At 43.4% G+C, this 22,145-nt stretch overlaps 1 protein-coding gene across 2 annotated transcripts in view; it reads left to right on the forward strand.

The window, feature by feature from the left end:
- Window positions 1–84: 84 nt before the first annotated feature.
- slc25a21 (solute carrier family 25 member 21) overlaps window positions 85–22,145 on the forward strand; it is a 46,320-nt gene continuing 24,259 nt past the window's right edge. Inside the window, exons 1-2 of one of the 2 annotated variants that reach the window (XM_085931489.1) lie at window positions 85–455; window positions 565–666. In XM_085931489.1, the coding sequence (XP_085787615.1) occupies window positions 591–666 (76 nt within the window). In that variant the 5' untranslated portion in view covers window positions 85–455; window positions 565–590. Of the gene's footprint in view, window positions 456–512; window positions 667–22,145 lie in introns of those variants that run through there. The other variant, XM_085931490.1, reaches the window with a different exon arrangement.

Raw genomic sequence — 22,145 nt, forward strand, 5'->3', positions numbered from 1 at the left:
TTTCAACTTGTCAGGTTTACGGCATGTAACCTTATATTTTATTTCAAGAGACACGTTTCCGCTATTGCTGTGTTTTGACATGATACAACCTGCATGCATTCGCCAAAACAGGACCTACGGGCAATAGGATTAATGTTTTAAATATTAATTCATGCCTTATGCTTAGTTAGCTGACTCTGGAGATAAAAAATAATTCACAAAAAGTGGTGGTGTCATGTTATGGTCATGTTTGTCAAGCATTGATCACTGGGGTTCGGTGTGGAGACGTGAGAGTGGGTCAGGGGGGGTGGAATCCAAAGTTGAACTACAAACTTGAAGCAAAAGGAGGTCCAAGAGGACACGAGAGGCGTTCTGGTGCTAAATCCAAACAGACCCACATCCCGCCCTGCGTGCGGGAGTGAGTGTGAAGCAAAACGAAAAGCAGATCCAGGCGAGGCGACACATCCACGAGTCAGGTTAGTGTGCCTCGCTAAAAAGTGACGGCTATGACGTCATGGCTGCGAAACCTGATCAGAGCCTAGCTAACTAGCTAGTTGCTAACGCAGAGCGTGTTCGCCTTTGCAGACCAAGCCGGGGAGAAAGCAGCCAACATGACTACGACAAGCCCCAAACCGCGCGGCTTGGTCCGGGAAGCCACCCACCAGATTATCGCTGGAGGCTCTGCAGGTAGGATCGTTTTAAACAAAAGTTTTTATAACTATTACGTAAGTAGACTTTGCTAACTTTGCTCTTGCTCGTGACCTGTTGCACATGAAGTGACGTTACAAGTCGGCTTTGACCACAAAGTATTAATACTTTATAAAGCACATAATTATCATAGAATTGCTCAGGGCGGGGGCTGTCTGAGTCTTCGTGCCGAAGATGAGGCGTCCAAGCCAGGATAGTTCTTTTCCGTTTCCCAACTGTAGCATACCGACGTCACTTTAGCGTCATCACGCATGCGTGCGGCCATTTGTTTAATTGAAAAACTTTGTTAGACGTAGTTAAGGTCGTAGCTCATTTACTTCACGTTTGTTAATGAAAACGCTATTTATAATTTGAAAGTATTATTAGGACAAAATAAGCACATAAGGACAATGATGTCATGAATACATAGTAATATTCATTTTCATTTGTTTTGTTTTGTTTGTTTGTACGAAATAACTAAGCAATCATTTTGCCGGAATTCTAATCATAACCAATCTATAATTACTTCACACATTTAGTTCCAGTCACAAGTTTGCTCACATGGTTTCAAAAGCATGACATTTTTTTTTTTTTTTTAAATGCCCCAAACCAACTAGAACGTCAGCACAAGTGTATCATCTTGCTCTCTTTATGAACCCAGCGCACAAAAATTCCGTTTTCCTCCCAGAAGACTTGAAAAAAAAAAAAAAAAAGATATTGCGCAACTTGGTCATCTTATTGAAAACATGTGCTAGTGCTGATCTGGAGCAAAGCGGGGTGGGATGCTGGTGCAGGAATGGCGTACTGAACATGGACGCACTCACGACCCAGCGGGCAAAAACTTGAACTGCATTCAAACAAAGACGATTGAAGGTTAACGTCCCCGAGGTTCATTTTTCAGTGGCACAAAGTCAGAGTTCAAACTGTCATCACGCATGACAGTAGTATCATTGAGCTTGGAACTTTACTTTAGGATTTTTCATGTTAGTTGCTGTTTGTTTCATTTGGACTTTTTCAAAGTTCAGTTTGACTTTTTAGAGCAAGTATGTAGGTTAAGCAGCGCTGCATGTCGGAGATAATGCACCGTTTATCAGCAAAGCCTCCCTGCCTCTTTGACTGTTTTATCCGTTTTGGGGTTTTTTTTGGAGGGGGGGGGGCGAAATCTGTCTGTGTCATCAACAACGGAAGCTGACTAAAGGAGAAGAGAAAACCGTTATATCAACTTTTAAAAAATAAACCAACTGGGCACGGCTGAGCCTGTCTACAAATAGAACCAAAAATATATCTACGGTAGCACAATTGCGCTTAAGACATAAAGGAAAATGACGTTTGCGTTTCACCTCTTAGCCCAGTAGAACAAAAAAATGTATCTACTGTAGCGTAATTGCCTGTAAATGCCACAAGATGGCAGCAAAGACAAAGGAAAAATTAAATTTGCGTTTCATCTCTCAGCCCAGTATCTCAAAGTTTTTTTTTCGAGTAGTGTATATGAAATTGTTGCCTGCCTCGCTGTCTTTTGATTGTATTTGGCCATTTCACATTTTGCAGATAGAATTTGCTATCTTTGCTAAGCCTACAAATACTGACTTTTCCCTGTGAAAAAAGGCTCTGTAGTAAACAAAGGGGCGAGCCTATAATTAATCTTTATCAGCATTTAAAAAAAAAAGAGTGTTGTGAAAAATAGTCAAAAATAATGTTTTGCTGATCCCATTAAATATTCTTGCCCCCAATGGCTCGGTTTAGCTTTGTAAATTTTTACTTTGTTGCTTTTCCTAAGAGGACTATTTGGAAAAAAATGTCAAATCCACTGAGCAAAAATGCAAATATGGGTTGCCTTTGCTGAGCATTAGCAGTTCTAACATGATTGACCGTTTTTAAATGACTTCCAGTGTCTTTATGAGAGATGAATTGCAAGGATTATCATTACAAATGTTACTGCTTTACTTTTGCTATGAAAAAAAGATTGATAAAGCTACAAAGGTTTTTGCTAGTTTGAAACATGGATAGGTGAGCTGACTGCATGATATAATAATGGGGCCTGTGGTGCCCATTTTGAGGCCTGTTTTGCAAAGTGGTTGTTTCCTTGCTTGCACAGATTTTTTTGTATTCATCAGCTTCATTGTATTGACTTAATAAAACAATCTGTAGACTTCACTATGAAAAAATGTTATGCATTTTATGAGGCTTAACTACCAAAGAGCATTACAGCATTTTACACGCAGATTTACTTTCACGTCATTCAAAGAGGACGAATGATGCATTGTGTTGCATCTTTGTGTTTTGGTTTGTTTGGCTTCCTCTTTTTGGACTTCACCCTTTTGGTTTGAAGTTCATTTCTATCCATTGTATGTAATGTAGCATGAAATGTATTCAAACGACTTGTTTGCTTGTGGTGTTCTTTTCCAAACTGGCACCTGCATATGTGTGTGTGTGTGTGTGTGTGTGTGTGTGTGTGTGTGTGTGTGTGTGTGTGTGTGTGTGTGTGTGTGTGTGTGTGTGTGTGTGCGTGCGTGCGTGTGCGTGTGTGTGTGTGTGTGTGTGTGTGTGTGTGTGTGTGTGTGTGTGTATGTATATATATATATATATATATATATATATATATATATATATATATAAAGGCGTTTTTTTTTTTTATGTACTTGATTTCATTCTCCAAATGTCCACAAGGTGGTGGTAGACTCACAGCGCAAATTTTGGTGCAGTAGAAGTTGCTGTTATGTAGAGGTTCGATGCTTTGTGACACGGTCATAATAACATCCTGGTGATATCACATAAAAACAAAACAAGTGCTCTTATTTGTCGCAGGGTCTTGAAAAACTTCCAGCGCTAAACCTAAAATACCGTAGAATTACTTCTGAAATCTGGAGTTTAATATACTTAAACGGGATCCTGAATAAATTGACATTTTTAAATATGTAACGATTTAGCATCATGAAATGAGCCATCAAATTGCCTGTTGCCAGCAGATTCTCTTCATTTCGCGGTAAATCATGTCCCGGCACCATTTCTTCATCAATAAACTTTATTCATCACTTTTTTGGGGGAAAAAAACTCAAAAATAAAAATATAATATAAATATAAAATAAAATAATAATGTTGTCTCAAAAGTCCAAATTACTTGATTAGCTGAAGGGAATGATTTTGTAAACAAATTTATCTTTTTTCCCTGCCGTGTTGTTAGTGTGTGCAGCGCACACTACGAAAAATCGACTTCAAAAATCCCAAATAATTCTGACAAAAACATTTAAAATAATTGATTAATCTGGATCATCTCTCAGCCCGAGACTGTGTGCGTACGTGCATGTGCGTGTGTGTGTGTGCGTGTGTGCGTGTGTGTGTGTGTGTTCCCCTCAACTGCCAGGAAGCGCCGAGCGCCAATCACAGGGCGAATTAGGGCTAATATTTATTTCCAGAAACAATCGTGTGCGTGTTTGGCTCGGCCGTGATTGAACTCCCTGCGGACATGTTGGAGACAGATGTGCGCAGTGATGACCTCATATTTTGGAAGCCAGGTTGATTTTTTTTTTTTTTAATCTGAACAGGGGTCCACTTTCTCCTCTTCATAATAATGATGACTATGATGACGGAGAGGACGTGTATACACAATATTTTGTCCATCTTTTGACAGATGCACGTATAGTTCTATTGAGGCCTGGCTCAAAATAACCGATATGGTGCTGGACCCGCCCCCCCACTCACCTTCATCAGAGTCCCTCATCACAAGCGGCTTGTTATTGGAGTAAGCGCTCATTGCATGTGCAATAATAAACCCACAAGATTTATCATCTCATTACGAGTTCCCGGGGAAATGTGAACAATCACTGTCGTCAGAAATTAGCGGAGAATGTTCAACAAATGAACACGCATGACTTCATTAAAAAGAAGCCTAAAAAGGATAAAATATGCTATCTGTTTGTTCTGGCCTTTGTGTGAAGCTGAATGGAATTGAGCAGGTTTAATTTATATTTATTTTGAGCTTTGGCCGCTATATGTAATTTCATACATACGTACAATGTGGTCAAAAAATGTACGAAAATAATTCATGCTATTTTAACATACTTATCCAACAACTATAATTTGATAAAATTGAAGTACTTTTCAAATGTATTTACAATATACAAGATATTTCAATCGAATTCTTATGAATTGTTTACAAGGCATTGAACAAAAAATAACGTTAAAAAAATCATAAACATTCAAATGTATCTTTCCACAGCGTACAACCATGTTGCAGAATTGCTAGCCTTTCCGGCACAAGTACGCATCGGGTTCCGCATCAGTCCAACTTGAAGTTGCTCCCAGTGGCGCTCGCGCACTTCAAAGTGGAGCATGTAAAGACGCACTTGATTCTTACCTGACAGCCATTAGTGTCAGCATAATCTAAAACATACCAAGTCCTATTTTATTTATCGACAGACTCTCGGTCCAATGAGTCTGTGAGCTGACAGAAAACGCCCCTCTCTCTCAGTTCACTTACTTTTAAAAGTGAATCTGCTACAGATGGATCCCGTGATGATAAAGTACAGTAACTTACGACCCGCGTGGCCGATAAGGACGTCGACTCTTTGAATGAAACCTGCTCCATGCACGAGGGTGTGCGTGGGAACATCTGCTTCTTTTCATTCTGAGATCATTACACGGACCACTACTGGGTCTTCTTACTTGTCACGCTGGACATGATGAAAACATCTCAGATTAGCGAAAGAGGTTCTGCGTGCGCGAGTGTGTCATCTTTTTACATATTGATGATTCATGTAAGCAGTGAGGCGGCGTCATGGAGTCCAGTCCGGTGAATGTTTATTTGCCGGAGAGTGCTTGGCCTAGTTTTAGCACTCATCCAACAAGACCCGGTACGGCCAAAGCCAGTCACTCAAATGTGTGTAGTGTCACCATTACGAGTACTTAATTCTCTAGTAGATATCGATACCAAGTACCGATACCGCTCCAGTACATTTGATATGTAAAATTTCACCCCCGAAAAACAATAACAGATCACTTTATAGACTTACATATCCCAATCTTCCTTAAAATCACACAAAATTGTTGGCAATTTTCTGTTCTTCTCATTTCTACTGCCTGTTTGTAAAACGGCCACAAGAGGGCGCTCATTACTGGTACAGCCACACTGAAATACCAGTACTTTAATGTAAGGTTGGTATTGTTGTCGACCTTTAGACCCCTTTAGACTCACCCCTGTCACTACTTAGAACTCCCCAAAAAAAAAATCAAAGCTAAATAAACTACAATGAAAAGTCCCAAACTATTCTAAACCTGGTACTGACATTGCACTTGTTTGTGTGACCAGGCATATGAAATGTAATGAAATACTACAATTTTCTCATTGTATTTTTGGTTAGTTGAGGCTTCAAGTGTCAGAAGTGGTGGCTGGTTATTCTCCGGCAGCTTGTTCCTCATGAGCGCTGATGTACATGTTGAAAACTCCCGAATTGGCAGTTTAACCCCGCGCCCCTCACGTGGCGGCCAGGCCGCCGCCGCCGCCTACAACCCTTCCGACGCTCTCTCCCGAACCTCTCCTCTCAAACTGAAGGAACCGTTCAACGCAACTCGATCCGGCGTCGGCTAAGAGTTCACATACGCTAATTACAAAGGCGGCATGCCGCGCGCCGACGTATAAATAAACATAATAAGTAGTGTCAATAAGACGAAGGGACAAGCAAAAAGCCCGGAATGACATGGCAGTTTCCGTCTGTATGTGTGTGTTCTACGGGGTTCTGGATGAGCCACACACAAAAACACACACACACACAGACTGGAAGCCTCCTCTCAGTAGCTGTGCCCGTTCTGGAAACACGCCCGCCCACTTTTGGGATAACTCTATCAAGATGAACGTCATAAAGTCATTTGTCTTGCGTGGGCCCCGCGGGAGAATCTTTTCTTTCTCTCTTGCCCGGTGGCCACGCTCAAGGCTTCAATTAGGGAGGCTCAAATTTATAGACACTTTGGATTATTTCGGATCTCCCGCGGTCAAGTGGATGACATACCGGAGAACACGCTGGCGGCGCACCATCCAGGCGAAGACGAGTAGCCCGTGAGAAACTGAATGGAAGGTCGCATCAGGGGAATGTCGAAAATGCGTTAAAATGTGGTGTTGGGTTTCGGAACTCAAACGATCTTATCAACCAGCCAAATAGTATGAAAATGCTAGGTAACCATTAGCTTCAATAACGAGGTCACCTTCAATATTTATTGACTAATATACAAAAAAATTGTCGTTTTTTTATGCTGATTAAGCCAATAGAGCATCTTAAATCAAGTATGTGCATTTTTTGACCAGCAAATAACTTTTTATTCTCAAGAGTATCGAACATTGGCATTGAAATGTTGAACAATAAGAGCTAAATTAAAAATGGAAGTATAACAGACTCGACTGGCCCTGAAATGGACCGGCCGTTCAGGAATCGGACCAGAATTCCGAAAACCACCACGCCCCTGCATGGGACATTGGCAACATTGGGGAGTTGGCCTTAAATTTAATTCTAAATAAAAAAAAGTCTAGGATTTATTTAACTCGAATGTGAAAACATGTTTCTGTCCCACGGACAGAAGGATTTGTTCCATTCATAAACGCTGTGACTTGTAAAGTTCATTTTTAGGACAAAAATGATACGCGTCAAACGTCCAAGGACAGATTTTTCTCACATGCGTTAAATATAAACTCTAGCACAAATGCTAATTTTGGTTTTAATTTCTCTCGCTGAGGTTCAAAACATCTGCGACTTGTCGTACACAGTCCCCCCCCCCCCCCCCTCCCTGTCAAATATTGGCAGCCATTTGCTGCATAGCTATTTAATGCGGATTCAAATGTTTTTGCCCTTAGAGGCTCATGTGATCCAAATATGTCAGGAAGATAATTATCGTAGCGCTGATATATCGCGCTAAGCGTTTCCGCTGGTCCCAGTAGCACCCTGAGCGGTAAATTCGATGATGATGTTGGGTTTTAGGGTAACTCTGAGATGGATAACTTTCCTGATGCGCTGCACGGCTTCTTTCAACACCCCCGATGTGGCGTTTAAAAAGTGAGGAGCCGCTCCAACATCTGTTTGCCACAAATGTCAATGGAAATGTAAAAAAAAAAAAAAAAAAAAGAATAAATATTAGCCCCGCTGCAGACATTTATTCTGAGAGACTTCCAAACCCCGCCCCCCCAATGAAACGTTTCCAGAACTTCGCTTCTTAAAAACTCTTCACAGCAACGTCCAAGCAGTGACTAACCAGCGCTCGCTCGCTGCGTTTTCTACCGAGCGTTCACGCCGAGTGAAACCAAGACCACACACGGGCCCGTTCTGCGGCCTTTGAAGCCGGTCCAGCATGAGCGGGTCGGAGGAAGGTTAAGTTGTAAGCACTCTGTAATCACCGGATTTTACGATAAGAAAACGCACCATTGTTTCCATAGCAACGTTCAGAAACAAGATCCGTGGCAGATTTTTTCATTTTTTCTCTTTCTGCGTTGTCTTTGCTCTCGCCACACAAGACGAAACCCTCGGCGGGCCCACGTTGGTGTTCTGGTCTTTGCCGGACCCTGGGGTGGCTTTTCTAACGCTACATGAAGCGTTACACTCTGACGTACATCACCCAAGGGGAAAGTCTGCGAAGATTCATCCCCAAAACAGATGAAAAACGACACGCCTGGCTTTAAATGCGACTGGCGTGAACTTAATGGGAATGTTGATGGTGCCCGCGGGCGCTGCCTGCTAACGTATTATCGGTATCGCGGTTATCTCATCAATCATCAAGAAATTGGATTCAAATGGATTTTGCTACGAAAATATGCATGAGAGTTACAGGTATTATTTTTGTCCATTTGGGGTCGCCATCGTCACATTCCACATCATTTTGGTGTCTTTGGGTGTGTGTGGCTTTAAAACCTGAACTGGTGAGTGACGTGGGTGTCAGCATTTGAGTTGATAAATTAAGAATTTCTTTGTTGATGTTAAAACTACTTAGCGGATTTCCAAGACACTTTTTTTTTAAGGGTGTGGAATGAAAAAGATCCCACATGACTTTTTTGGGGGTTGGCCATTCAACAATATTCTGTCATTTTCTTGACTTTGTCGTTAAGGTGTATAATTCGCCACAGTCTCGGTTATTATTGCCTCGCTTGTGACTATTAGTCATGCGAATTTTTGGCCCACCCGATACAATAACACTGCAGCTCCGATTTGTACTTAAGTGGAGAGGAGACAAGGTAATTACCCTCAGGCCAATTAGCGAAAGGGGGCCAAGGGACCAGCAGCAGCAGCAGCAGTCATTTTCTAACCCAAACATCCTGGTCGATTCCGAAGGGGGAGGCGGTTGTCGTGGAGTGGGGGGGGCGCTCCCCCCCCCCCCACCTCTTTCTCTTGATGATCCGAGCCTGTGGAACTTTTGCCAGATGAGCAGCACTGCTTTTTTTTCATTTTTTTTTCAGTCAGTCAGCAGAGGGAGTGATTTACTGAACTTTACTGCACCACTGGAAGGATCACACTGTAGTCATGTGGCGGCAGATAGAACATGTTAAATATGACCACGAGTGGGAAATTATGAAAAGCCAGAACATTGGACACAAGTTAATGTAGACTGAACAGTTTTCATTACTAACACTGATTTGATCAATATGTTACATTTAAATAGATTTTAAAAATGCATCAACCAGTACTTTGATTTACTATAGTGCAAAATAATCGACAAGTGGAAATAATTTTATTTATTTTCATTCAATAATGAAATACAAAAAAAAAAACCCCATGTCCTCAAATATTCATCCTGGTTGCATTTTTTTTTTTAAATTTATGTTCATTGTAATAATATTGAGATATAAGTGGAAATGAAAGATTTGCAAAACTTTCTAAGTCAGTAGAGTTATTTCTATTTAGTGATCTGTTTTATTACATTAATTGCATTTTTATATTATATTAGAAAATGTACAAAACAATTCATCAATTTTCAAAATTGATTCAATAACACTGAATTTGATTCTGAGTAATATGCATTGTTAATGTACTTTTAAGAAGTGGAGTCTAGAATTTAATTTAGAGTGCACATTTTTAAACAGTATGCAAGAACTAAAAAGTATAAAAAAGTTAGGAAAATTTATATTTTTATAATTTATATTTATTGATCTTATTTGAAAAAATGCAAACAATGAAATAACTACTAATACTGTGAATTTCCTGCATAACTACTAATACTGTGAATTTCCTGCAAAACATTCTGCATTGAACTATCTAAGACTTAGCAAAAATATCCCAAATTAAAAGTTTAATTAAACAAAAATATGTTTGATTTAAAAACAATAATACTTTTCAAAATTACACTGAAAAAATATACACTTAAAAAATATGCACATTCTGGCTACTATATTATATCTATAACGTAGACTACAAAGTTCCCACTTATAGACGGAGGTTGCTCCTTTTAAGACCACAAGCGGATCTAAAACGCCAAGCGTGTGTGTCGATTTTGCGATTACGCGGCGTTGGATAAGTGAGAGTTTTTGAGTGACACTTTGGTCCCTTCGGGAGCTTAACGGCTTGTGAGCGATACCCATCAGCGAGGAAACGGGCTGGAAAAACAGCTTGGTAAAATCAAACTGAGCTTTGTGGGAAACCTTTTGAGGCATTTTTTTTTTCACATGAAAGTGAATCAAATTTTGGACTCCTGACAAGACTCCATAATGAACAAACAGTGACATCATTGGAAGGTTTGGGAGAATTCTCCTGATTGGAATAACGCCTCCGTGTGACTCTCGGTTAAAACATCCGTTGAGATCTCTGAAGGATTTTGGATGATTTGACTTCGGAAGCAGGCAATTAAATTGTATGCTCTGATAGTTTGTGGCAGCAAATATGTAGTAACCTACACATCATATTATTGTTATTCCTGGACGTTTGGGTCAACAAATTAAGTGCACCTTCTCTTGAAACAGTGTGGTGGAGAGATACCATCCTTGACGTGCTATTGAAGTATTTGCGACTTTTGAGTGTGTATGGCTTTAAAAGGCGGGGCTTGGTCTGGTGAGTGATATGGATGCCAAGCTTGCTGTGATAAATTGGTGAAAATTACATCTAGTCAGTTTTGGTAAAGTCATACGTATTTAATGACAAATTGCGAACGGCTTACGCAATCCTATGAAGGAACCACCGCAAATCCCGACTGCGATACACTCGAGACTCCAACACATGTCTTCAATTTCACTTGAGCGCCATTTCCCCAGATGGCCTGCAGGGGGAAGTGTGTTTTTTTTTGTTTTGTTTTTTGGGATGGCGGGAAATCTGTGTTTTGCTTGAGGACTCGCTTGAGTTTTTATGTAAGAATAATTTGCACTAAGTAGCCGGGCGACCGGTTTGTTACGCTAGAGCTGACACCTTGTTTATGTTTCTTGAGGAGCATGATGGATGTGCCCGCGGTTGATGCTAATTAGAGCAAATTGGAGCAAAGAATGCTGAGAGCTTGCAGCGCGCCGTTCAGACCGTTGTCCTCCGGACCCTCGTCCGTCCACTATGCGTTTTCGACGCTTGGCCGGCGCACCGGCGAGATGTCCCTGCCATCAATTAGACGTCGACACAACCTGAGTCCAAGTGGCCGTGAAATTGTTGTTTACTTAGCGAGGGATCGACAGAGATTAGCGGCTGTCATAATCCGCAGAGTATTAGGGGATGTCTAAAAATATGAACAAAAATTAAACTAGACAAGGTTATGAGTAAAAAATACGTTGATATAACAAGAGAGATATTTTTAGAAATAAAAGAAAAAAAAAAAGAAATTGGTGCTGCATTTGTTTGGGAGGTTGCCTGCGAGCATGTAAAACGCCGGCCTTGTTTGCAGTCATCATTCTCGACATTTGGCTAGCTAGCATTGCTCCACGTATATGACTGTAAAATGAATGAAATCATTGCATCCTTCGGCCACTTCCTCCTGCTCTAATTTCTTTCCACCAGCCCCTCCCCCTCCCTCCCCTCACTTCACATGCATTTGTCCTCATCTGCCGTTCCTAATCTTTTGGGAAAGAACAGGGAAATGAGCTTAGTCAAGCCCGCCAGCTTCGCTTTGGCGCTCGCCTCCAAATGGCGGATGACCCAAACGAAGCTCTTAGAAGAAGGAAGTAAACGCAATACGAATCGTTGACCTTTGCCCTCTCTCTTTTGGGCGATATTATAGCCATGCTATCCTCATAGATCTTCTGTAGCTTTTTTTTTTTTTTCCCCCGATCAGCAGACCCAATGGTTTCCCTAACGGCCGCTTCGCAGGTTGAATTCCAAATAAGATTTCAAGTGGGAATCATTTTTCCCTGCTGAGAAACACGTCTCGCTAGTTTCACGAACCAAATATTTTATTACACGGCTCAATCCAAACATACAAAAGGCTCTGATTTTTTTTACAAGAATCAAACCCTACGTTTCTTTTTTTGTTTTTTGTTCTACTTTTTGGTGCGTTTCTGTTCAGGTCTGTCGGGAATCCATCTGGAGGCAACTTTTTGCTCTTCAGGCCGGGAGGTTGGACGTCGTAAACTAGCCGAAAACGTTTCTTTGTAAACTTGGCAGCCATCTTTTTTGTTCAATTTTATTGCAGCGCTGGATGGAAGATGTTCCGCGGGACCTGACTTGTGTGATATTTTGGCCGGGCCGCTGGAACACGGGGAAAATATACAACCAAACAATGAAGCGGAGAGAAAAGCGCAAGGAGCCGTTGCCAAGGCTTTTTTTTTTTTTCGCAGCCTCAAAATGATTTAGGGCGGATTTTTCCTTTCGCTGTTTTCACGGAGGATTAAATGTTTAGGGCTTCTGTCTGTAAAGCCACTTTTGTGTCTTTGTTGGCTTTGGACCGATTTCTTGCAGAATGTTTTCCCTCCTTGTCATCTGTCTGAAACAATACAAGGAACTGCAGCGTGGACGCTGTGTTCCAAATTATTTTGCAAGCAAGCTTTGGTTGAAACCCACATTTGACTTAGTTTTTCGACTGAAAAATCCAACTGTCAAAATGACTTGTAGGCCGATCATGGGCGCCGATACCAAATGAGTTTCCTGTCACTATAACTATAACAAAATGCGATCTCATTTTGTTGTAAAAAAAAAAAGTTAAATCATCCTTCTTGACAAAACTCGCGTTAGGTCACTCGTATCGCAAGTCCTACCGAAGCTTCAGTATCACTTTTATTGGCCGTGTCAGATCCCGGAAAGGTCCTAGCTTTGCCTGCCAAGACCTGATTTCCAACCGTGTTTGTATAACCTTCATCTTGGGAAGAATGAGGAGGACGCCGTGAGTACATTTCCACCAACAAAGAACTGGTGGCGGGCGGCTGAGTAATGTGGCTGGCACCGCGCAAGCGTACACACAGACTAATGGCGGCTGGCTGCTCTTGTGTATACAACAAGATGACAAGGCCTCTTCAGGCGCGGGCCAGATAACTCCATCAGCATTGCGACAGGCCAACAGGGCGGCATGACAAGAGGCGGGCCTTGTATACACAACTTGGCCATCCGACTGGCCCGGCCCGGCCCGAAGGCTCCCGTCCGTCTCCTTTCCCACTACTAACTCAATCATGCTCAGGTTTCACTCTTGCCCATCCGAGGCTAACTCGCTTCCTCTAGCCGTCCCCTTACAACGCCCCCCTCCCCAACCCTTCCATCTCAAAATCCTTATCCAAATCCCACCCGTACTGTAGGTTTTTAGTACGTTATGGTTTTAAAAAAAATACAGCAAAGAAACTAAATAGAACACATAATGGCAAAAGCTAGTGCTGATCTTCTTAACTCCTACCAGGCTAGTTTTGCAAATTTTGCTAGCATTGAGCTTTTGGGAGTCACACACACCTCTCACTTTCACTTCTCAGTTGTGACTGCACAAACAAGCAAGTTGCCACATAGCTGTCGATGGGTTCAATCAGACAACAAAAGCTAATGATTGGAATTTGTTAAATCCTGCAAATGTTTTACTCAGCATGCCTGATTGTTTTAATCAGCATAAAAATGTAATTCAACATTTTCTTTTACAATCTGACAAGGTGAATGAAATCAATGGTTTGTTAATATCGTTTTTTTTTACTCGATGAGAACATGTCTCTCGAACAAAGTTCCGACTGGGAGTGCCCCCCCCCCCCCCCCCCGCGCCTTGACGTTGCTAAGCAGAAGCAGATGCCGTAAAGTTTACAGAAATCGGAACATTATTTTCCTGTTTCCATCGCATTCTTCTAAACACTTAGCCCAACGCGCTTTGAAGTCACCCAAGAAATCCAAAGTCTGCCGCAACGACGATACCATCTCCTGGAGCAACGGAGCCAGGAAAAGGCAGGGCGGGAGCGGGGGGCTTGAGCTAAACGAGGGAGTGGCTCGGAGAGGAAGCCTGCTCGTCGTCGCCGTACCTTCAGCTGTACCTGGCATGGTTGTGATCTTGATTTGTAAGGCTTAGCGGGAGCTCCGCTGTGGGTCCGATGGCAACTGCCGATAAAGCCCACATTAGGCCCGCATAATGCACGGCCAATTTTAGAAGCAGCCTTCCATGTGCATAATACCCAGCAGGCATCCCCCCCCTCCCTCGCCTCGGCCCCTCCTATCTGACGCCCCTATCTTGCACCTTTCCTTTATCCATTAGCACCGCCTCACAAAACGACTAACAATTCTCGTAATGTAAACGGCCTGCGTCTTGATCAAAGTGTTTTGTGCCGCCGTTCCCCGTAGTCCAAGATAAACAGATACAGTTCTTGCTGTCTCTAAACATCGTAGAACCCAGAGAGAGGTAAGAAAGCAGAAGCTCCTTCACTCCAAGTGGCACTTCTAAGCGAGGGGCCACATCTGCGCCACATTAGGGCCAGAGCCCGCTCTCGGCAGGTTAACTCTGCCTTCAAGATTCTACAAACGGATTGTCGTGAATTAGGCGCATGAGGACAAGTGGTCTGGTCATGTGAAGATGCTTTGTGTTTTGATTTAGGAACCTTCCAGTCCTGGTCGTCCCAAGTGGTGGCCCTGCCTCCTCTCAGCCCTTCTTGTCCGCTAATGCGATGTGGCACACGCCATGTCTTCATCAGACCTCACAGGACCAGTGAGGCTGCTCCCCCCCCCCACCACCACCTTCGCCTCTTGCCCTACTCTTTAACATAATCCAATAGAAAGCTTGACAATCACAATTAAGGGGAAAGGCAGGCCAGCCTGCCTGCTCGCCCGCCTTCCTGCCATAATATGGAATTACAAAACCGTGCCCACTTAGCCACCCAGTGCGATGATGCATCTTTCGTTGGGCGGCGGCCAAACTCACTCCCACCCCCCGCCGCCGCACCCTCCTCTCTGCAAAACAAAGTGCCTGAGGAACCTCGTTGGGAGATTGCCAGGTTGCCGGGTCTTAAAGACCAGCTCATAGTCGACGGGTCTACCTCGGATGGTATATAGTATGTCGAAAGTAGACCCGCAGGTATTTCCGTTGCTTTTTTTTCTTCTTCTTCTTCTCTGCATGCTTCCATTCTTCTTGCACACACTCCAGTGTTGTGATTGGCCGGAGCGGAGCGACGATGCCGTAACGCTGGAAGACGGCCCGTGTGATTTTTACAGGAGACCGGGGAACATGGACTGTAAAACTCACCGCCGTTTTCCACAGCCAGGAACAAAAAAATCGACGCCCAACCCCCCCCCCCCTTTTGAAAATCCTGCTCGGGCTTCCCCGTCAGAGCTCTGCGGGGAAGTGTGACTTCAAAGGGGCCTTCGTGGGGACGACGCATATTTCTGTCATTGAGGCCTTCGATTTGTGGGAATCTGGAGGATGTGAACACTTTTATACCCTTTAAATGGGAAACAGTCCAAAATCTTGTTTGTTTGTTTTTTTCTATAAAATAAATATTGAAATCTCTAAATCTGTCACCAGTCCAACTCGCAATCTAACCTTTTTGTATCTCAGCGTCATCTGGATTTGCGAGTGAAGCAGGCCCAAATGCCGTTGGCACTCGGTGACCCCTTCCTCAGTGGGGTTTTCCTCCGTCATGTGCACTACTTCCGCTACATGTTATCTTTTGGGTGCGAAGGAGGAAAAACACCAGGTGAACGATGGTCCTGGAGGACCCTAGCCAGACCGTGAAAGTTTAGACAAACATGAACGGGGGAGGATAGTCCTGGTGGTCCGAGGACCCCCCTCACCCTCTTCCACCTTGCTTTCCCAGTTGATGTTTTCTCTGCCCTTTCGGCTTCTTTGGATAACTCTGCTCATTGATGCGTGACCCCGTCTTGTAGTTTGTAATTTAGGAGCATAACGGAAAAAAAAACATCACAACTAAAAATTTGTGCGGAACTCCCAGCCAGGAGTTTTGCTATCATCGTGAAAACTCTGCAAAGACTTTTTCGCCACCTACAAGGATGCAGATGTTTGGCCTCGGAGCAGTGGAGCTGTTTCACTGAGGGGAAAAATAATTAGGTTTCTTTAAGGAACAAAATTGGGGAGATTTTTTTTGAGGAAGTCAGATTTTTCAAGAAAAAGATGTTTGTTTGAGGAAGGTAAAAGTAAGTTAAGGAAATAGTCACTTTTATGTATTTATATTTTTAGACAGACCTTCTTCAAGGAAATTTTTGCAAACAATGCTTTGTTCTCCTTGGAATATTTTTTTCGCTGGTTCCAGCAACGTTATCGTAAAAGTTGTGTCGTTCAAATTGTTCTTGTCCACTCCGCCGTGGAAACACCAATATTGCTTTCCTCCGGACTTCACAACTTTTTCAAGTGCTCTCATGCGTGGCGAACATCTGCCATTGGTTGCTACTGAAGAATCTTTGCGCTCGCCGCATTCCAGGAGACACGTCCAACTGGCGTGCTGCATAATTAAAAGCAGAGCAATTTGCGTCCCTGAGAAGTTCACACCATGTTCTTTGGTCTGCGTAATTGGGCCGGCCGGGGAGGCTTGGCGTGTACGCAGCCCGTCCCGCCTGTCAACAAATCCGACACGCTTCTCCACGTCTTGTCTCACTGTTTGGATAAACCCAACTGGAATCATCTTGTATGTCTCACGAAATTATTTTCTTGGGAAAATAGAATTGTGTTGATGTTTTTTTGTAAGAAAGTGACTTTAATCAAAGTTGGTCTTGATTTTTTTTTGGGCAGATGATTTCTTTTCATTATCCCTTTCTGACACAATTATGGTAGCATGTTAGCTAATGCTATTGTTTACGCAACCCTAACCCCCCTCCTTGCTATTGTTTACGCAGTGAGCCCCCACTTCGATTTTTACATCTTGTGTTTTTGATGGCTTGGCGGCATGATTAGAATTCATGGTCGCACTCGCTTAATGAGGCATCCGATATGGAGCGAGTCAGCGAGGCAGGTGTGCGCTTGATTCTTTTCACGACGGACTTGCTGCGCTCAAGGTTATGATGTCATTTTTGGGCACGCTGCCGCTATAAAACTCGTATATTCCACCATAGACACCACTTTCAAACTTGCTTTAAAGTTTGGTTTGTTTTATTTTCAGTTGGGAGAAGCTTGAGGCCTAAAATAGATGTCTGGACTTCACATGAGAAATTTGATTGTTTTGAGGATCGGAATTAGTATTACACCATGGAATTGTAAAAATTAGAAAAGATGAAAGCGTCGCATTGTAATTTCATGACTTCTGAGTCAAAAGCTTCGGCCCTCAAATCCCAACAGTAGAGTTTGTCATTGGGACTCACGCAAAAAAAAAAAAGGTCTCCCCTCCTGTGTAGTTTCCAGCTTGTGGGAGCATCTCTGCCCAAACCGCAGCAGGGCAATACTCACTTAACCCAAATCAGGCGCAATCAGGATGGGCCTGGATGCAGCAGGGAGGCAACCCGCTCCACAAGGCTGTCGGGTGGCAGAGAGTGAGTCAAAGTATGAGGGGGGGGGGATGATTGGTTGAAATGACGCACAGGAAGGATGATCAAAAAGTCCCCCCTTTTTGTTGTATCATCTTGTTTGTCATCACCAGACGGCCATGTTTGATTTGATCCACTGAGTCACTCAAAATTATCCGGCCCATCCGGTCGCTCACCGGGGCGTGGCTTCAACTCATTCAGCGGCCAACGACTTCAAGTCTTGCCCGGTGACTTCCAAATGTCGTCCGGGAGGACTCGTTATCCCTCCCAAGATGCTCAGAAATTCCAGAGCCTGACACCTCGCCTCTTACCTGAATTCTTTGATGACATGATTGAGGGGAAGATGGGTCGAGAGTTTAGTCCGAAGGTGTTGAAGCAGATCCACCCTCCCCAAAGCCTCCTCAGCCCACCGGATCACCTGTGCCTGCAAGCGAATTACCCCGAACCCCCCCCCCTTCTCATCCTGTCCATCAAACCACAAGAACACGGAGCTGGGATTTACTTGTCCTGCAAATCTCACTTTTCGGGGTCCTGGGCCAGCTTCATCTGTTTTGCTTCCTTCTTTCCATTTTTTGTTTTGATAGGATAATTGAAGAGAAGTCGCAGGTGAAGTCGACCCCCTTTTCTTTTTTTTGAAAAATAGGTGCTGAGTGGAGGGTTCGGGGCGTGCTTCTGCTCTGTTGACTTAAGCACTGCGACCCAACCATCAATCATCCCGCCTTGACGGCTCGGGTCACCCCCACGCCACCCTTCCACGCGCTGACGCCTCCCTAATGTTGTTTATCTACCAGGAAGTAGACGTAAATTTGATTGTTCAAAGTATCTGTTTAATTCACTTTGCTTTTACCTCATTTCTTTTGAGAAGGACAGTCCATGAATCGTTTTTTGTTGGATTATAGGCCAATGCATCGCTTCTTCTACTGTTGTGAAGAATTTCTCAGCGCATTGATGGTATTCATCAAAACTAGCTAGGTTAGCTCTACGCTAAAATGCCTTAACTAATTTTCACAAAGCTTTCTAGAAGTGAATCGCATGCCCAAAGGATGTTAATGTCCTGAACATCTCGCGGGGAGAATGTAAGTTAAGTCGTGTTAATCAATTTGCAGTTCCTATCGTAAAGAAAGATCGGAATTAAGCACTTGTAAAAGCTAGCACTGTTAAGGTAAAACGTATTTTGCTAAACCTTTTAGCACAAGAAGATTTCTGAGTATCCTGAACTAGTCGCTTGTAATTCACTTGTTTCTGCCTCTGGTTTCTTTTGGGGGAAAAAGCCTGGGAAACGGTTTTAAATCCTTCCGTTGGACTCCCCCCACGCCAGTCCCCCATCCTCCAAAACCGCCGCAGCATTTGGAAAGCGGTCCTTTGCAATTATCTTTAATCATATGCGGCCATCCCAATCAAGGCCAGCTCTTGTGATCACATTTGCACGGTTTCAGGTTCTGCCCCCTTACGGCACTGCTGGCATATCCAGGAATGGGGGGGGGGGGGTCTTGGTGGGGGCACTTGGTACGGACCTCCTAGACCCATTGCGACTCTTTCTGTCCCTTTCCTCCAAACACGGCATAAAACTTTCTCCAAGATGAGGCATGTTGTGAGGAGAAAGTGTGCGTTTCCGGGTGACTTGCAAAGCGTTTAAGCAGAATTCCCCGTCCAGCTGAAGCGGCCCACCCAGCCTGTGTGTGAGTGTGCTTCCATTTGTCTTCTCTCAGCACACTGGAGCGTCACTTGTGTTTCTGTCGTGCAGGTGAGATATTTGAAAGGCTGAATAACAAAATAAAGGCTTTGTGGATTTTTAGGACTGGCTAGAAGTGTCCTAGTGGAGGCATAACGGAAGACGTTTGTCGTTTTTAGTGTGTCGAAGCCACCGGTCTCCCACATAGCTGAAAGCGGAGTTTGCGGACTCGCCTTCCTCAATGGAAAACGCAGCTGTTGGCCACAATGTCATAACAATCCAAGGTAGAAGCCGCAACAGCCGCTACCGCCGCCTTGGGTCATTAAGGACTTCACTTCCCACAATCCACCGCAAATCACGGACAATTGCCGTTGGTCTGTCGAGGTGCCGACAGTCCTCGTTTGCAATGCTTTATGGGGATTGTAGTTCGGTCCTTCGCTTGAGTAATAATTTCCAGTTTTACAAACGTTTATGATTGTAGGCTGAGGATCTTTATAAAAATCAGAAGTGTGAATTGCTACTGGAGAGAGTCCAACTACAGGAAATTGGAAACAATTCGAATATTTTTTTTTTGTATTCCTTTAACTAATTTGAAGAAGTTCTGAGCAAAATTGAGACTGTATTTGTCAAAACTTGCTCAATTGCGCCAAAATGGCCAAGCCACAAAGCTACTATAATGCTAAAATACAAAAAGAGCTAGCGACATTACACACAAGATAGCAAAACATGTCAGCCTATTAGCTTTGGATGCGTACAGCAAGTGAAAAAGGAAGAATTTTGTCATTTTTCATACCCGTTGAACAGTTCAAGATATTTTTCAATTTTTGGTGCCTTCCGTGAGCGCGTACAGATTGTCGGAGGTTGACGGAATGATGTCTTCATTCCCGCCCAGCTGCGCTATCACAGGAGTTAACCTTACGTCTGTTCTCCCGACTTGTCTTCCGCTCGGCTTGAAAGGCGGCTTTATAAGCGCTTTCCATGACCTCAAACCAGTACCTTCACTCCCTTGTGTGTCTTACATACATTTGTGTGTGTGTGTGCGTGCATTATGAGTGCTTTCCATGACCTCCAGCCAGGACCCTCCTCGACGTCCCGCCTGGCTTTCGCAGCGCTTGTTTAGACAACAGTGGCGCACATGTTGGCTGAAATATGGCCGGCTCGGGTGAATTAAACTACGGCATGTGTGTGTGCTTAAGAAGCGGCTCGCTGGTCCATCCATATATTTCAATGATTGATTTAGAGGTCGTCCGGCCAACATTTGTCGAAGCGACGTGAAGCGGGTGAAGAAGGGACAGAATTCATATCTGCAAAGACTTCCATCCCGCCTGCTCCCGAAATGAATTATTCACAAGCACAAGATGGATGCCTTTAACGATGTACTGATTGCTTTTTAACATGCTGCCTTTTCAAATGAACTCTGAAATGTTTTTTATTTTCATGGCCAGCAATCTGTTTTCTTTTTAGCGTGCGCGTCGCCAAAAGCCTGAAAGAGAACGCAGCAAAGGACTCGGCCAGGCAGCCGTGCATCTTCGGTGGGCGTCTGTGCGAGGCCTTTGGATGCCAGCGTGTTTTATTACCTGTCTCATTAAATTGTAATGTGTTGAAAGGGATTTTTTTTTTTAATCTATGTCTTTAGAACAGAAATAATAGCTCCCAAAAAAGTTAATTTTCCTAAAATATCATGTGCAAAGGAGCATTTTAATTTAACACATTTTCTGATTACTGCTAAAAAAAACTCATGTTGCTACAAGTTATTTTTTCTTTTTGATGGAATTTTGATCATCATTACAAAAAAGGGAATGAAAACTGTACCTCATGTTGGAAACTACACCACTTTTCACAAAGTTAAAATTTGTCAGTCCTCAAATTTTCCACCCACTCATGAAATTCCCATTAGAATTGTTTTTGAATGAGTCTTTTTAAAGCATACTGCCTCAAAATGGCGGCTTATGATTAATTTTACTCGTTGGTTGGGGCTTCAGAGAATTGCTTCCCTTGGGTACCCGGGAAATTGTTTTCGTCTATTTGCCGTAATCATTTCCTGTTTCGTTTCCCCCCCCTCCCCTCCGCCCGCTCGTCTTTCCGTGCCCCGGCGGCTCCGACGTCTCTCGCGAGCTCGTTTTTAGGCATAAGCGAATAATTAGGTAATTGCCTCTCTTGATTGAGCTCAATAGGAAACATTTCAATTAGGGCTCAAAGTGCGCAAGGAGGAAGTAGGCTCTTACAAAGGGAAACATTCCTTGTCATGCAACTGTCAGGCCACACCGGCAGCCGGGATTAACTGGATACTTGCGGAGGAAACGGCGAGGAAGAGGGAGCTTGTGTTGAGGGGGCGGAGGGGTGCTGAACGTCGGACCGTTGGGAATGGAGAGGGCGGGGGGGGCTGCGAGAAACGATTGCTGCAATTACAGCTATATTTAAACACGTCTTCCCGCTGATATGATTTTATTTTCCTGAATGATTCCCTGTCCAGATAAGACGGAGACTTTGCTCGGCTGTCCTGGCGGTTGCCTGTTACAAATTACAGCCTAAGAGTATATATAGGAATAGGAGTGTCGATCAAAACTGAGCTTTGATTTTAGAATTTTTGCTCCATCTTGGTTTGTCTTGAACAGCTGCAGGAAGAAGAACTCCCAAAATGGGTGGCTCCTAATATCAGCCATGCCAGTTAGCATGTTGGCTCGTTAGCTGCTGGAGGAGGTCCTGTCGTATGGTCAGAGATAGGGGACTTAATTCATATGACTTGACTCAAGTCCGACTTGCGGTGTTGATGACTGATTACCCTTCTTTAGCTGCTGTTTTGCGTATCATTGCTCTACTGAGATAAAAGTATCCAAATACACATGTAGCTGACAAAATATAAACAGTTTATAGTGCGAATAGAGAGTTTTAGCAGTTTTGCAATCACAACTTTTTTGAAAGCGTGATGTTTTCAAAATCCGGTATACCTTAAGGAACGGTAAGCAGCCATGCCTTGAAGAGGTTGACTGTAATTTATCATTTTGGACACG

Source organism: Syngnathus leptorhynchus, chromosome 15 (genome assembly GCF_054491065.1).
Source record: "Syngnathus leptorhynchus isolate UIUO chromosome 15, UIUO_Slep, whole genome shotgun sequence".
Lineage (NCBI taxonomy): Eukaryota > Metazoa > Chordata > Actinopteri > Syngnathiformes > Syngnathidae > Syngnathus > Syngnathus leptorhynchus.